Source organism: Neofelis nebulosa, chromosome 17 (assembly GCF_028018385.1).
Source record: "Neofelis nebulosa isolate mNeoNeb1 chromosome 17, mNeoNeb1.pri, whole genome shotgun sequence".
NCBI classification, from domain to species: domain Eukaryota; kingdom Metazoa; phylum Chordata; class Mammalia; order Carnivora; family Felidae; genus Neofelis; species Neofelis nebulosa.
The window spans coordinates 29,031,007-29,043,516 of record NC_080798.1 but is presented as its reverse complement, the minus strand read 5'-3'; the positions used below and the strand labels follow the sequence as shown (position 1 = coordinate 29,043,516).

At 40.9% G+C, this 12,510-nt stretch overlaps 1 protein-coding gene across 7 annotated transcripts in view; it reads right to left on the bottom strand.

Moving 5' to 3' along the window:
• The window catches only part of CYLD (CYLD lysine 63 deubiquitinase), a 64,948-nt gene that overhangs the window by 16,512 nt on the left and 35,926 nt on the right, over nt 1-12,510 (bottom strand). For 5 of the 7 annotated variants that reach the window (XM_058708265.1, XM_058708263.1, XM_058708267.1 and 2 more), the window contains 4 exons: nt 11,167-11,261; nt 9,469-9,585; nt 1,951-2,330; nt 898-1,063 (listed from right to left, as the gene is read on the bottom strand). In XM_058708265.1, the coding sequence (XP_058564248.1) occupies nt 898-1,063; nt 1,951-2,330; nt 9,469-9,585; nt 11,167-11,261 (758 nt within the window). Of the gene's footprint in view, nt 1-897; nt 1,064-1,950; nt 2,331-9,468; nt 9,586-11,166; nt 11,266-12,510 lie in introns of all 7 variants that reach the window. The other 2 variants (XM_058708269.1, XM_058708270.1) reach the window with 2 other exon arrangements.

The following is a 12,510-nucleotide window of genomic DNA, read 5'->3' as shown; positions in this document are numbered from 1 at the left end:
ATTTAAAAAACACCTTAGAGTACTCAGTAGTGTATAAACAACATGTGCCAAGTAAAATATTTTGTTCCCCAAATATTTTATTGGTCTGAGATGCTTCGTCTTCAAGTCAGAAAACAAAAATTTCCAAAGTTTTGGAAAAAAATGTACTTCAACTGTAAGGAAAAATGTTCTTCATAAAGATGGCTTTCCTACTGATAGTCACTTAACCCTCAAGATGCTTCACGACCATTACCCAAAACTGGAAAGGGAGAACATCAAGAAACTGTCACCCGTTACAAGTGATGAAGGGGATCTGTCCTTTATCAATCAATCTAAAACTGCTTCATATAATAATGCTGACCTTCTTAATCAGATATGGTTATTGATATGCTTTTATGATACATCGGGAAGGTAGTCAGGGCCAAAAGAAGGCCACATTTCAATTTCTACCTCTGTGTTTTTAAAAATTAAATGCCGGCAGGGGCGCGTGGGTGGCTCTATCGGTTAAGTGTCTGACTTCGGCTCAGGTCATGATCTCGCAGAGCACAGTTCGAGCCCTGCATCCGGCTTTGTGCTGACGGCTCAGAGCCTGAACCCCGCTTCGATTCTGTGTTCCCCTCTCTCTCGACCCCTCCCCTGCTTGTACTCTCTCTTTCTCTCAAAAATTGTTTTTTAATTAAATGCCAGAAACCAACAGGAAGAGAAAACTGTTTTCCTGACTAATACTTTTTTCAAAAGTCCCCTCTTGGGACCAGTCACTCTCTTAGACACCAAGCAGCAATTTTAACTGATTTACAAGCCTGATGAACGTAGGCCAGAAGTATATTGAAACGCTGTCACTGTGGCCTACTGCAAAATGGCCTGAGATCAGAACCAGAGTTATTGCAGATTTGTAAGGAAATGAAAGGCATCAAATACCCAGCGAGTTACAGCGTTCGATCTGATTGGAAACTGGCTGCAGGGATGCAAATCTCGAGTCGGGCCTGCAGCTCTTCAGCTTAACAAACAGCGCCTTCTTCAGGGCACAAGTGAAGTACCGTGTGCCCCGAAAGGTTCCGTCTGTACAGCCCGCACATTCATCTTCCTGAAAAAGAAATGCTTCGATATACGTTATTCTGCACCGTGCAGCACAGCATACGCAGCATTATGGTTTCTACAATTGGTTTCTGGTTCACCCTTTCTCAGAATTCCGTCATCACGGAATCCTGTCCCGAGAACTCCATCAGGAAAAGGGTGGGCTAAGCAGCGCTTCTGCCCACAACTGATCATTTAAGAAATTCCTGACTCCAGCATGAAGTCCTCACTGCGTTTCCTTCCAGAATGTATGCTTAGACCTTCCCTGGTGAAAAGGTGTGACTTCCCCACATCAACTCCACATGTACTGGAACTAAGGGGCGGAGGCTGTTTATTTTAACAACCTCCCCCAAAGTAGCATTCACTAGCATGCAAACATTTAAATTTTTAGTATTTTACATCTTATAAATAAAAGCTAGGGGTACTCAAAGTATCCTCTCCAGATCGTGAAATGCCAAACAATATGCTTTCCTAATCTCCAAACGGAAAACCTTTCCCTCTACTAAGATCTCAAAAAATTTCTAAAAACGGCAATTAATCTTACAACGTATGATATAAATATTAGAACTGAGTCAGGGAGGGAGACTGAGGAAGAAAAAGAAAGCTGATAACAGATTTGCTTTCCTTACTCTATGTTGCTTAATATAATGAGTCTAAACACATTAGCCTAAAAATCTATTTTCATTCCTTGAACACAGATCAACTGACATCAGGAACAAACGGACCGGATGCTTCATGGGTGCCAAAGAAGCCAGGCAACACAGTAATAAAATTTTTCTCTAGTGACGGCTTTTTTGATGAATAGAACATTTGGACACAAAAAAAGCATAAGTGGGAAAAAACTGCACAAAACTCCAGAGAGAGAAGAGCTGCAATGTTTAAGTCAAATTCAATTACCAGTTCCAGTCCAGCTAGCACTTCGTTGAGTCCTGGCGGCTGACCGATCCAACGAATTACCCCATAGAAAGGAGGATTCTCTTTAACTTCAGCCAGTGAGCCCACTTCCAGACCATGGGAGTTCCCAGAAGCCATGGCCAAGGGTGGACTCTCCTGGACAGGGGCATTGTTTAGCTCTCCCATTACGGACTGAACTGACAGAGAAAGCGGGCTGTGGCCAATGCTTCCATTGGCATTGGGCATCTTGGTCAGACTGAATGGTAAAGAGTGAAATCTGTTCTCGGTAGATAATGAGTTCATGGAAGGAGGTTGCAGTGGTGGTGAAGCATGTCCAAAGTCTGGAGATATCTCTGTAAGCGACTTTGCGGGGTCTTCAGCAACTATAAAAAAAAGTGTTCTTATTTAGAGAAACATATTCGAGAGTATTAAAAATGCCCACATCTCTAAAGAAAATCAATATACACGACTAGTGTTAAGTGCCCATTTGACTCTAGTAGGATTCTTGTAAGCACTGCACACTTAATCTCTCCAAAACAGTGTTCCACATTCTCTTCCCACCTCCAAATTTTTCTACCTAGGTAAATGGCACCCAATGGCTCAAACTAAAAAAAAAAGAAAAAAAATCCATTATTGGTTAGTATTAAATAGGTTCTATTCTTTGTCTATAATATAATTTAGAAAACGGTACCAAAAAAATACCAAAAATTTAGAAAGATGCTTTTTTTTTTTCAAGTTTATTTATTTATTTTGAGAGAGAGAGAGAGAGAGAGAGAGAGAGAGCATGCACACACAAGAGCAGGGCAGGGGCAGAAAGAGAGGGAGAGAGAGAGAATCCCAAGCAGGCTCCACGTTGCCAGCGCAGAGCTAAACACGGGACCAGATCCCACAAACCGCGAGATCATGACCTCAGTGGAGACCAATAGTCTGATGCTTAACAGACTGAGCCAGCCAGGCACCCCAAAAGATGCTTCTTAAATAGCTAAAGGATTAAAAAAGAAAGGACTATGTAAATTTTTAAAATAAAGAAAAAAGAGAAAAAGAAAAAAGCAACAAACACTCGTGGAACACAGTTAACACAGTATTTACAAAAGAAATTTATAAACTGAATAGTTTATTTCAGGGAAAAAAAAGAATAGCAATGAACTCAGAATACAACTTAGGAAGTTAAAAGAACAGATTAACTGCCCAAAAAGTCAGTCACGAGGAAAGAATAAACACAAAACAGAAATTAATGGAAGAGAAAACAAATGTACACTAAAGAGGATCAAAGCCAGAATAAATACAAAAGCAGAAAATAATTTAAGAGAAAACAAACACATAAAAAGAGAAGCAAAACCAAAAGTTATTTTCTTAAAAGAACTATTACAGTTGCCAGCCAGGCACTGCAGATCAGTGGGGAAAGAATGAACTTCTCAATAAATAATATTGAGATCATCAATTACCCGTACATTAAAAAAAAAAAATTAAATTGGACCTGTACTGAATATATTCTACACAAAAATCATTTCCAGGTAGCTTAAAGACAAATGTGAAAGGCAAGACCATAAACTTCTGGAAGACAACACAGAAGAATGTTCTTCATGATTTTACAGCAGAGAGAAATTTCTTGAACATAAGTATACAAATCACAAAGAAAAAGACTGACAAATATGATCACAATGAAACTGAGCTACTTATTAAAAGGCATCATAGCAAGAATGAAAATATCAGCCAAACAGAAGAAAACACTTAAAATACATATATTTGACAAAGGATTCAAATTTGATAAAGGTCTATAAACCAATATAAAAAAGACCGCCCCCCCAAAAAAAACCACAACTAAGAAGAAATGGACAAAAGGCTTAAAAAGGCAATTCAGAAGAAGATACCCAAACCACCAACGAATCAATGAAAAGATTCTTGCCCTCACAATAAAGTAGATAAAAGAAAGTCACAAGCAATGTGAGATGCCATTTCAAAAGTTAAAGTTTTTAGCATATTAACTGTTGGTAAGAATGAGGAAAAACGATACCCTCCCAAAATGCTGACGGAAGCGTCAACTGGTATAGCTACTCTGGGAACAGCGTGGCATGATTTAGTAAAGGAAAGATGTGCACGTCACATGACCCAATAATTCCATTCCTGGTTATATAGCCTCAACATGTGTAAGAAGGTTAACGGCTAAGCTGTTAATCATAGCAGGAAAATAAACACAATTCAAATGTCCACCAATGGTCGAATGGGGACGAATACTGTGGTCTATTTATATGTTTTGCAGCAATGGAATGAAATGGAGTGGAATGCTATACAGCAATGAAAACAAAAATTATAATCACATAAACCACTGTGGTGCATCTTGGAACATAATATCGAGGGGGAAACTACATAGCATACACACAGGCTGATTCGTTTGTATAAAACTCAGAAACATGCTAAACTAACACTATACTGTTTAGATACACAAACTTAGAAAGTTATCATGAAAACCAGGAGAATATATTAAAGATGATGGAAGCTCAGAGGAGAGCGTGAAAAGAGGGCTCTAGGAAGAGGCACCAAGGAATTTCAAGGGCAATGATCATGTTTTTCTTACAGTGAGTAGTGACTACATGGGTGTTCAATGTACTTCTTTTCTTATTGTTCTTTATACCTTATCCATTTAAGATTCTTTAGTAATGATATTTAATATAGGACTTTTAAAAGTCATTCTTTTCTTTCTCAAACCCCCAACCCCTCCAGCCCAAAAGCCAAATCCATCAAGTATTTGGGTCTGTTTCCAAAATATATTTCAAATTCATCCTCTTCCCTTCACCCCTATCATCTCCCTAATCTAAGCCACAGGGCATCATCTTTTGCCCTGTAACCAGTCTCTTTCCTGGTCTGTCCCCCTTCTTGGCCAAACTATTCACCACACAACTCTAAGAGAGAGCTTTTTAAAATTTAAAGATCTTACATGATCTTATATCATTCCCCTATTTAAAAACTTTCAGTGGCTTTCCAGCATTCTTATAACAGGCAACTAAATTGCTCACTGAGACCTGCAAGGTCCTGGATGACCTAGCTCCCACCCACCTATCCGAACTCACTGTACACACCTATTCTCCTTGCTTCCCATGCTGCAGCCCCTCTGGCCTACTTCTTGTTCCTCGAATGCTCTTTCTCACCTCAGGCCTTTGCCTTTACTATCTCTTCTACCTAGAATGTTCTTCCCAAGCTCTTTCTCTGACAGGTTCATTCACATCATCCAGACCTCAAACCCCAATACCCTTTCCTCAAAGAGACTTTTCCAAAACACTCCATGGTGGCTGGCTCCCCACCAGCTGCTGTCATGCCTTGTTCATTTCCTTCACTGCACATGTCACAATTGATGATTACCTTGTCTTTCTAAATGTTCACTATGTGTCGTACCAACCAGAATACCAACCAGCTCCATAGAACAGGAATTTTGTTATGGTTTTTCATGTGGATTTGTGGTTGAATCCATAGCATTTGGTATAGCCACTAACACAAGAAAAGACTCGATATTTGTTTTAAGAAAAAACTGAATGCATAAATCAAATGTTATAGAAAAAAAGCTTTCTGTTTATTTAAAAAAAAATTTTTTTTAACATTTATTTATTTTTGAGACAGAGAGAGACAGAGCATGAATGGGGGAGGGTCAGAGAGAGGGAGACACAGAATCTGAAACAGGCTCCAGGCTCTGAGCTGTCAGCACAGAGCCCGACGCGGGGCTCGAACCTACAGACCGCGAGATCATGACCTGAGCTGAAGTTGGCGGCTTAACCGACTGAGCCACCCAGGCGCCCCTCGATTTATTTTTTTAAATGTTTGTTTTTTGAGAGACAGACAGACAGAGCACAAGTGGGGGAGGGGCAGAGAGAGGGAGACACCAAATCCGAAGTGGTGGGCGCCAGGCTCTGAGCTGTCAGCACAGAGCCTGATGCGGGGCTCGAACCCACAAACCGCAAGATCGTGACCTGACCAAAGTCGGATAGTTAACCGACTGAGCCACCCAGATGCCCTGAAAAAAAAGCTTTTTAAATGTACAAGTGAAATTAATGATAGAAAAGAAATATTCTTTCACACTGAAATCACTTCTATTTTCTAATTTAAGGATGAAGGCCTACTCCACGTAGATTTCATCACTTTACATATCCCACTTAGGATCAATATTCTTATATAAACTTATTATACAATGTTAGACTAGAATCAAGAAGTTAAAAATATTCTCTTACACCACAGAAACTGTCTAAGGATACAATTATAGCATAAACCTGAAGAATCAATGTTACCTAGATTATGACAAACACCAGCTTGTACCAGTTTCCGTTCCCTAGAAAGAAACAAGCTCGTAGGAAAAGCATTCACGAGGCTACGTGGAACAACAGCGTGAGAGAGCCGGGCTGTGCCCTAACCACTCTGGATGGGCCATGCACGTGCAGAAGCCAGCAGGGCTGTGACTCACCCTAAGACGCTGCCAGTAAGACCCTTGTTGTTTGGGCACTCCCAAGGTTTTTGAGAGAGCTAACAACTGTTAACAAAAGGGCCAGACCTTAACAAAAGCAGTCTATCAAGAGACAATCTCCTGGGGAGGCATCATTTAAGGAAGATTCCTGCTCTGTGGCTAGGAAGAAGTCCTGGGGATTGATGAGGCCCTGCGATTGCCTAGCTTCACAACACCCTACTCAGGTAGAAATGAAGGCACGGAGAAGACAAAATCTAAGAGCTCACTCAAGTCATTTCCCGTGTGAGTATCTAAGCCCAAGTGATGTTGACAGTGGGCTTGGACTGTTACATTTGTGGATAATCCATACGATAGCTAAAAAGTCACTACAGAGTTCTACAGTACTCTTAAATTCTTATTTTCATTTCGTTTGCACATAGTTCCTAGACGTACCGCGTGCCAAGCCCCGTGCGAGGCACTTGGAACTCCAGTCTGGCAGAGGAGACAGGCGACAAACAGTTACGATGGCACCTCACCTAACCTAGGAGAGACAGGAAAGGCTTCCAGGAGAAAATAATACCCAAGCTGAGATTGAACAGATGGACAGAAGTAAGCCAAAGCATGGAGTGGGAGGAATAGGAAGAAGGATTTCCAGGCAAGAGGAACAACAGGCGCCAAGAAAAGAGAAAGTATGGCACATTCCAAAATGGCCCCACTCCAAGCATGGCGGGAGCAGGAGTGCACGACAAATGAGAGACGACTAAGACGTTATGCCGTGAAGGGTCCGGGCAGGCCAAACTAAGGAATCCACGTTTTTACCTCCCAAGGGCTAGGGAAAAATTAACAGACATGAACCAAAGGAGAGACATGAGCAGAGACATCTTCAGAAAAAGCAGTCGAAGAGCAATGTGAAGAGAAACATAGTGTAGTGATCAAAAGCGCCAGGTGTGACACAGACTTGGGTTGGAAGACCGGCGCCACTAACACTAGCTGTGTGGCCTTGGGCAAGATATTTAGCCACTGTAACAAAAGAGAAAGTAAAAACACCTACCTCATAACGTTGTTATGAGGACAAAATAATGCGTCTAAAGGGTGTAACACAATGCCTGGCGTAATAAGTCGTCAAGAAACGTCGGCCGCAGTGATGACGGTGGTAGTGACCACAAAGACGGTGGCGAGGAGGATTATTATTGTTCAGAATCGATTCAGAAGGAACAAGGCTGAGGTAGACAAACCAGGTGGAAGGCCGTTATATTAACTAGACAGCAAAAAAGGATTTGAACGGAGGCAGTGGCTGCAGAAATGAAGAAAAGGGAAAGAGTCTATTGATACCGAAGAGGAGGAGATCCAGAAAACTCCGTGACGGCTGGATGTGACTCGTGAGAGAGCGGAGTCCAGGATGAGGCCCAAACTTCACGTCTCCATTTCCTCACTCCACAGAAGCGTAACTGAGGTCATCATGGCTTCCGTTGGCTAAATGCAGGAGGTATTTGTGTGATCTTCGCCTTACTTGCCCTCTCAGGAGCACTCAAGGCTGCCAGCTCCGTGACTTCTTGACCCAACAACTTCCTGATTTTCCTCACCTCCCTCTGGTGGCTTTTTCTGTCTCCTTTGAAGACTTCTCCTCCTCAGCCACTACATTCCTCAGGGTTCAGTCTTACCCCACACCCTCCCCTCAGGTGACACTATTCACAAAACTTTAATCACCAAATATGTGAGGGCAACCTGCAGATGTACGTCTCCAGAGAGCTCTTAACTTTCTTCTCAGCCACAGACCTATATATCCAACTGTCTCTTTGACAAATCACGTCTGGGAAGTTTAAGGGGCCCCTGGGGCTCAACATACTCAAAATCAAATTCATCACCTTCCTCTACAATTTGAGAAGCCTGCAAGCCGGGAAACCAGGGGTATCTCTGACACCTCTTATTCCCCAGCTCTCATTCTCAGTGCATCTGTGAGTCTCCTCAAGTCACTTCCTAAATATCTCCTACACCATCTCCTCCCCCGCGCCCCCCCCCCCCCCCGCCATCCCTTCCCTCAACAAGTCTCGCCCTAGCTGCTGGAATCTATTTCTGAGCCCTGCAACAACCTTCAGCGGTGCCCTTGTAGCCACATGGTCCCCGCTTCGAGCCACTGTCTACCCTGCAGCCAGAATGATTTTCAAAAGGCAAACTTGGTCATGTCACCCCTTGCTGAAAATCCTTCCGTGGCTTCCTCTTTTCCTTTAAATAGAGCACACCAGGCTCCACATGCCCTGGCCCTGTTTGCCTTTCTCATAAAATGTTCTGCCTCTCTCTTTGGTCTAGCTACTCTGGCTCTTTTTAGCCTTCAGCAAACACAGGCTCCATTTTTCCATGACGCCTTTACATACGCCATCCTCTCCGCCGAAAAGGTTCTTTGTCCCCTTTCGCTGTGTTATCTCCCACTCCTCTGGTAAACTTAAGCTCATGCTACTTCCTCAGAGAAACATCTCTGAGTCCCTATAAGTAAAATCCACCTTTAATAGACTCTCACAGTATCAAGTACCTTCACTGCCCTCATCATGATTGCGATGCTCTGTTTCTGTGATGGTCTGATTAATGCCTATTTCAACAACTTGATCATAAATTCCAAATGGGCAAGGACCATGTATGTCTATTCCTCCCTCACCGTTATAGCCTCTGTGCCTAGAAGAGTGTCTGGCACATAGCAGGCACTCAATAAATATTTGTTGACGGGAAGAACTAAGTAAATAATAAACCCGAAAAAAAATGATGTCCCTGAACCAAGGGAAGGCAAAAAGGGAGTGTTTTTAAAAGAGACACAGAAAGACGAGACAGAAAAGTTTTTAAATGATTCCACTGATTCTAGAAATCCACCCTAAAGATCAGGTAAGGGAAGAGAACGAGCTACTAATACATTTTCTGAATGCTGTATTAGTCTTAACAGCAGTGCAGTTCAAATTGTGTACAATATTTTAGTTCAGCCATATTAATAAAGAATGTTCTACTCATTCTGTTTCCAAAACTATATACACTGGTGAAAAAGCCATTTTTTTCTGACGAGCTAAACGGACAGGATCAATATAATAAAGAACACTAAAACTACAGATTACCTTCATCAATGTACCATGTGTTTTTTGATTTGGATTGTGGTTGTGAGTCAACAGAAGATCCATTTAAGGTATAAAATAATTCAGATCTGTTTCTATTTCCAGGGTCTGAGGTAGGTCCTATGGATCAAGAAAAGTTTCTTTTAAAAATAAAGTCAATATGGTGTGAAAGTTTTTCCCTGAGAGAAATTAACACACATATGATGTTAACAATTGCTTAAGAAAGCAATAGATGCATACAAACGCAATGTATTTTATTAGCGTCTCCAACTTTTAAAAATTTGGGAACCATTTTGGCAGTGTCAAAAAACTCTTCCACCCAAGAATCAATATAGGAGGGGAACAGGAATAAGTTTAAAAGAAAAGCCTGCTATTTTTTTTTTTAAGACCAACTGCTTTTAAAAATTACTTCATGTACTATGGTTTATTTCCAAATGTCAACAGCACCATTCCCCAATTTCCCCTGATGAACCTGTTAGTTCCCAAATTTAACCTGTTAATTTAAAACAGTTCCTTTCGGAAGAAAGCGATCTTTAAATGTTGTAGACCTAAATCAACGCACAAATTAAGTTGAAAAAATATAAAGTTTAAACAGTTGGGAATTCTCGGTCATCAAATTCCTTGCTTCACTGCTTCACGTCTCTGAAAACAGGAAGCAGAATTATTTTTTTCTAGATTAGATTTATTAACGTAAGAAAGAGTGAGTGTGGCCACATTACAGACCTTTCAAGGCATTACCCTGCCTCAGTACTAAGAAGAAATGCTGTAAGTGCGACCAGGGGGGGTCTCCAGAAACCATAAAAAATCTGATTTTAACTTTTCAAGTTAAAGCAGATAGCTCTATACTTTATGCTTATAACTAAGATCTGCTACAACACAAGTAACCACATGTCTTCAGAAAATCTGTAGGCTATTTATACTTAAGTGAGAATAACACGTGTGAGCGATCCTATCTAGATCTACAGGTTGACTTAGAAGATAACTATTACGTGTGTGTCCTATTTAATCCTAAGTCGCCCCAGGTCCAGGGTCACATAAAATACTTCCTAAAATACAATTTCCTTTAAAACGGGCCAAGACAAGTTTTGTTCACCAGATAACTGAGGAAACAATATTCTTCTCCTAACCCACATCTGAGTTAACAAACATTCCCACAGCTTTTTAAATGAGCTGTTTCGCTTGTAGAACTACCATCCTTTAAAACTATAAAATATGTGGAAGCCAAAGAAAAACGCGAAGAACTCCACATGCATTGTGAGGGAGTTTCTGGAAGAGAGACAAAAATTCTTGCTTAGCAGTTTGGAATTTAACTTGTGCCACATTTTGTTAGCAAAATCCACATAATTACTCCCGATATGCTTTATCCCATCTAATATTATCCAGATACGGTTCTTCTGTACAGTTGCGACTCTAAACTCGAGGTTCAAATGTTACAAGTAGGGGCTTCCAAAAACCAGCTGACAGAAACCAACAAAAGACAACAAGGTCCTCCCGGAAAACTTTTCATCGCCTAAAAAAAGGCTGGGAACTCTTGGCTTTAGCAAGAGCGTCTATAAACAATTTTTGGTAAAATACTAAACACGTTGGGAAGAAGAGAGCCTACGTGTACACTGAGGAGTAAAACCTTTCAATCTTTTTTCAATGCTATGGCAGATCAGATAGCGTGTAAATATCTAAGAACCGTAGCCTACTGATCCATACCTGTAGCCTTTGGTTTATTATGACTGGATGAACCTTTGTCCGCAACACCTCTTGACATAAAGGCAAGTTTGGGAGGCCTCCTTTCCTGTGTCACGCTATCTGAAATGGTAAACGTGTTTTTTTAAGGATACAAGCAAATTCTTACAGAAGAGAAACAATTAAGCAAGCAATGACAACAGCAGCAAAAAAATACCTCTTTCCTACAAAAAGGCAGCATTTCCAACAGCAGTTTTACAAATTTTTTCCAACGTTTTTTACTTATTTTTGGGACAGAGAGAGACAGAGCATGAACGGGGGAGGGGCAGAGAGAGAGGGAGACACAGAATCGGAAACAGGCTCCAGGCTCCGAGCCATCAGCCCAGAGCCCGACGCGGGGCTCGAACTCACGGACCGCGAGATCGTGACCTGGCTGAAGTCGGACGCTTAACCGACTGCGCCACCCAGGCGCCCCTGCAACAGCAGTTTTACAAATTTTTAAAGGTCGAAAAAAGTACTGAAAGAGGATATGGGGGGAAAAAAATCAATGCTGTACTTCAAAACGTAATTTCTACAAAATATGACCCAAATACAATTCAGCTAAGTGCTTTAATGTCTTGGAAATCTAATCAATTTAGTCACTATTGTTTGATGTGTTAAAACACTACGGGGACAGACAGCTCCACTAAGTTCTTTGCAGGAGATCCCCAGGTGTCCCCCAGAACACCCAGTGTGTTAGGAAGTGCTCCACACTCAAGTATTTCTAGAAGATGCTGAGATAAACAAAGGGAAGCACATTTCTTTACCGCATAACACCAGAACCTTTAATATGCTGATGTGTACTGTGAATCTTTCAAAGAGGGATAGAATAAACGTATCTTATAATATTTTTTGTCCCAGTCTACTTAGCATCTCAGATTAATGTATTTCATGGAACACAGTTTGGAAAAAATCTGGTTAGAAATATGTATCAGTTGTAAAAATCATATATGTTAAGAATAACACTGACAAGTATACATACAAACATATACAACATATAAACAAGAAAAACGCAAAGAAGCCTACACAGATTAATGATGAAGAAAGCCAGAGAAAAATATCAACAATATTTTTGAAGAAAACACTTGAAACTCCTTTTTGGAATATTAGGTGTGATAAATTTGGCAAAGTTGTTTCTGATACGTAGCCGACTCTAAACCTTAAAAGGCCAGTAATTTTCATGAGATATTCACAAATACTGATCAAACGAACGTAGAAAAGTCAATCTGCCGTTTTTCCCCTGGAAATTTCAACAACATATCTGTAGAGTCCAACATGACACTTAGGAGTCATACCTGATAAAGCTGTGTATCAGCAAAAGCGATAGCA